This window comes from Fulmarus glacialis, unplaced genomic scaffold (assembly GCF_000690835.1).
Source record: "Fulmarus glacialis isolate BGI_N327 unplaced genomic scaffold, ASM69083v1 scaffold43049, whole genome shotgun sequence".
Classification (NCBI taxonomy): Eukaryota; Metazoa; Chordata; class Aves; order Procellariiformes; family Procellariidae; genus Fulmarus; species Fulmarus glacialis.
Genome location: NW_009233378.1, coordinates 8,730 through 13,423, shown reverse-complemented (window position 1 = coordinate 13,423; position 4,694 = coordinate 8,730). Strand labels below are relative to the sequence as shown.

At 43.2% G+C, this 4,694-nt stretch overlaps 1 protein-coding gene across 1 annotated transcript; it reads left to right on the top strand.

Moving 5' to 3' along the window:
• Positions 1-446: 446 nt before the first annotated feature.
• On the top strand, positions 447-2,772 carry LOC104082254 (collagen alpha-1(XXII) chain-like; the record flags this gene model as incomplete). The annotated part of the gene is made up of 2 exons (XM_009585305.1): positions 447-606; positions 2,206-2,772. Coding segments are annotated over exons 1-2 (727 nt in total), but the record flags the coding sequence as incomplete, so codon positions are not given.
• Positions 2,773-4,694: the final 1,922 nt, after the last annotated feature.

Here is a 4,694-nt window from a genome sequence, read left to right as displayed (position 1 = left end):
GCAAAAAAGCACCAGAGATAATTTATGAACCGTAAGGTCAAATTTGGGTGTGGGAGAAGACTTTGTGACCTTCTTGTAGGCTCAAATGCTGGAATTCAGTGAGGAAATATGGCAACAGCATCATTCCCCCCCTCTTTGGGTAGCATGATTCATATTTCTGTTCACTGAGCTGGCTGTCAAGCAAGTGCTTGACTGGATGAACTGTGTATGATACCTCCATACTCTTTGGTCTGTTCCAGGGGAAAACATCCTAGTCATCAGTTAACATCCACATTGGGTGTATATACATCAGTGCTTTAGCTCTGGTCAGGAGTGCAACAAGGGCAGGCTGCTTCCTAAGGGATGGGGAGCCAGGAGCTGGAGGTCTCCCAGGGCTGGCAGGACAGGGTGTCACCAGCCACAGCCTGTCCTACCACCCCCAGCCAGGGAGCAGGGACAGCTGGGGGATGGCAGCCGGGCTCAACAAACAATCCAAATTCCCAGACAAGCTCATAGTGATGAAGCAGGTCCAAGATCAAGCCAGAAACATGAGTCAGGAAGTCAAGGTCTGGATCAGGTCTAAAGGCAGCAGTCAGGGACAGCCATTCTCCAGGCAAGGCCACAGAGGTGAGACAGATCCAAGGTCTTAGTCACTGATGGACATTTTGTTGCTGGGAACTAGTCTGATGTGAAAACATGCAAACTGTACATTGCAATGTCACTTTTTAATGTATGGAGAGCTGAACTGTCCTTGGTGGGCATACCCTGGAGTTATGTATTCTCAGATTTTCCGTCCAAGGGAGGTAGCTTGGTCAGTCCAGGTCATAGCCCAGAGGAGGTTATTAACATGGTCGTAGTGGGAACAGTTGGGGGAATCAGGGTCCTCCAGTGAAACAGGAGTCAACAGAAACAGATCTGCTCTCAGTGGGAGCTCAGATCCTGGGAAAGCAGCAGGGTTTAAAGGCAATTGCCAAGAGTTTAGGGGACGGATATAATATCTCCAGTTCAGTGGGACGTGGAAGATCCCTGTTACTCTGAGAGAAATAAAGTGGCACAGGCACTGGTATGGACCAGCTCTCTGTCTTGTATCATTTGTGCTTTGTTCTCCACAAGATTGGTCAAATTAGCTTTTTACCATGGGTTCAAACGAGCTGTACTTTGTGAGACGATGTGAGACAAGAATTACTGGAGAAACAATGGTTGTTGGTTGTGACCATAGATAAATTGACTTTGTAGAATAGCTTTCAATCTTGAAACTCATAATTTGTTAGGGACTATGGTCTGTAATAGTGAAATAAATAAACATATGTATATATATACATTTTGCCCAGTTGGGGCATTATGTTGATAAATCTTTGGCATCAGTGGGACATTTATGAATATACTGCCTCTTGGCTTCATATATTCAGAAAGAGCTAAAAAACATCTCCTGGGAGATGTACTTTCTTGGCAAGTGGCTGACAAATATATGACCAGTCTGGCTTCATAAGGCAAGTAAGCTGTAATTAAAATACTTCTGCCTTTTGGATTACACAGGCCTCAGATTACAAATATCGTGGCTGGAGCCAAAAGGGTGGTTGTGGGGATAAGTGAACTTTTCCCTTACAAAGCAACTGCCCTTTGTTGTCAAGGAAGCCATCCCAGTATTCAGTGAGTCATCCTTTAGTCAATAGTCAATGGCAAAGAGCCTGAAAATCAAAATAATCTTGTTATAAACTTGTTTCACCAAGATATCATGCTGAGCAAAAGAACTGCTTCTAGCTAAGCATAAATAAATCATAATGTTAATGCAAGAGGGAACATGAAAGCTTCACTACTCAAGGTCAGGATTGGCATAGGCAAGGTCAGGGCAGGTCTCTTGATCTGCCAAGGTCATTTTAGAGCAATGCCGGAGCGAAGGCATTGCAATGAAGTTTGAGAAAAATAGCTTCATATGCATGCAGATGGTGTAGGTGAAAGATTGAGCAAAGGCAGTTAGTAGTGCAGGAAGAGAAAGGGTTTGCATTTCAAAGCGAAGTGTGTGCTGATCTACTGTAGATGTCCTGAAACAGATGAGGTGAATCACACAGAAGAAAGGCTGAGAATCTGCGCTTTCTCTGCAGGATAGGGAGAGGGTTTGCTGCCTCCTCCAAATTGCTCACTAGAGAGCTACGCCTAGGGAATATTTAGTATATCTGATACTCATCTTTCAGCTTCCCTTAGCGATATTTTCTGCCACTCTTGCAGGTTGCAAGAATGTTCACTATGACCTTGTCTTCATCCTGGATGCCTCCTCCAGCGTCGGGAAAGAAGATTTTGAGAAAGTTCGGCAGTGGGTGTCTAATTTGGTGGAAACTTTTGAGATTGGCCCAGACAAAACCCGTGTGGGTGTGGTGCGATACAGTGATCGTCCAACCACAGAGTTTGACCTGGGAAAGTACAAAACCCGTGAGGAAATCAAAGAAGCTGCACGAAACATTAAGTATTATGGGGGTAATACAAACACTGGAGATGCTCTCAGGTACATCAACACGTACAGTTTTTCCAAAGAAGCTGGTGGGAGACTTAGTGATCAAACTGTTAAAAAAGTGGCTATCCTTCTGACTGATGGAAGGAGCCAGGATTATGTCTTGGATGCAGCCACTGCAGCCCATCAGGCTGGGATTAGGATCTTTGCCGTGGGTGTTGGTGAAGCCTTAAAAGAGGAACTCGATGAGATTGCTTCAGAACCCAAGTCTGCTCACGTGTTTCATGTCTCCGATTACAACGCCATCGATAAAATTCGGGGGAAGCTGAGAAGACGTCTCTGTGAAAGTAAGTAGAGCTCCCAGTTCTTCTACACAATTAGAATTATAATTATAATAGGTTCAGTTAGCATATAGGCATGAAAAGCTGTGATTGCTTTCTTTCATGCTTATAATTCTGTGCTGATAATTCTTTATTTTAGTGTCTTCCACCCTGTTCCACTCTGTAAGAAGTCATTTTACTACCTGGAGAGTCATGAAGTGATCACTTCTGGGTTCTTCTGCCCAAGTCAGCATTAACTATAGGTCAGCTTCTAGTGGTCAGCTACAGACCAAAAAGTGAACTCCCTTTTGGTTCTGATATAGTTCAGTTATTTCGTAATATTTTGGACTACTGAATATGAAGGGTGACATCTTATTTATACCCAGAATTTGGTTTATTTTCCTTTATTTTCTGGCATTAGAATGTGTAAAGAGTGCTATGGATGCTGCAAAAGGATTCTTGTGTTTTTCTGCCTTTCAGCATCCCACCTCTACTGACAACTGGTGTTCACTAGTGCTCTGGCTATAAACCACATAAACTTTGGTGATGTTTTGAATGAATTTTAGTGGAGAACAGTGTATGAAATTCACACTGAATAAATGAACTTTGAATTTCCAGCATCCTGGTGAAGAAGACTGTAATGGCATTACAGCTGGTATCTCCCAGCTCTTTAATGGGAACAGCAATCACATATCCCTTTCTCCTTCCACCACTGATAAATCACTCTCTCGTTCTTGGTGACTACATGAAAGTTATCTGGTTTTGCTGCTTTCTTACAGTGTGTGTTGTGGTTACTGTGAGTTATTTGGGTCAAAATCATGAGACACTGCTCTAGTTCCCAGGTCTGAACTTGAAAGACAACAGATGACTCCCTGTGTGATGCTGTAACACATTGCAGTGTTACAATGACCAGGTCTGCAGGCCAGCAACTTATGTTACTGTCAGGTAGAATGGAATAGAATAGAATAGAATAGAATAGAATAGAATAAAAACGAAAAGAATAGAATGTTTCAGTTGAAAGGGACCTACAATGATCATCTAGTCCAATTGCCTGACCACTTCAGGGCTAACCAAAAGCTAAAGCATGTTATTAAGGGCATTGTCCAAATGCTTCTTAAACACTGACATGGGGCATTGGCCACCTCTCTAGGAAGCCTGTTCCAGTGTTTGATGACCCTCTCGGTAAAGAAATGCTTCCTAATGTCCAGTCTAAACCTCCCCTGGCGCAGCTTTGAACCATTCCCACACGTCCTGTCACTGGATCCCAGGGAGAAGAAGTGACAACAAGTTGCCTGAAAAAAAGCAGGCCTTGTAGGTGGTGTTGTGAGGCTCTTTTATTGCTCTCTGTGACCTCCATTTGCAAGAAAAAAGTGCTAGCATAATGTTCAGGGCTTATGTATGTTTCTTAAAGAGTGACTAGCACAAGCAGGCATAAACCAGTTGACATTGCCCAACAATATCTGGGTGTGACTGCTTTTTTTTGCAGCCTGAATAAAAGTGGATATGGATAGTGTAATCCCAATACAAATGAAAGTCATGGTGGATGTTGACTGTGAACTGTGCAGACTGAAGGGGCTGGGTCTCTTTGCCTGAAAATCTTATATAATCATACACACGACTGGGGTAGAATAAAGGGTAAACGCTTCTGGTGGGCACACTCAACCAACTCAAAAAATTTCCTGCTGCAGCTGCTGAACTCGCAAAATGTGATTTTCCTTTGAAATTCTATTACGTTCCTTTTGTAAAGCAAGTGTTTCCAGTACTTTGTACCTGGGTCTGTGTTTGTCACCTTATCAGAAAATCATTTACCCATCTGTCAGAGTATAATGCGATTTGTCTGTGGCTTTCTGAGCCCATACTATGTCCACACGTGTGTGCGTACCACTCCCCATTAGATCACAAAGGATTACTGGGAGCATCCTTCATCGTGAGTGTGATAGCAGTCACTT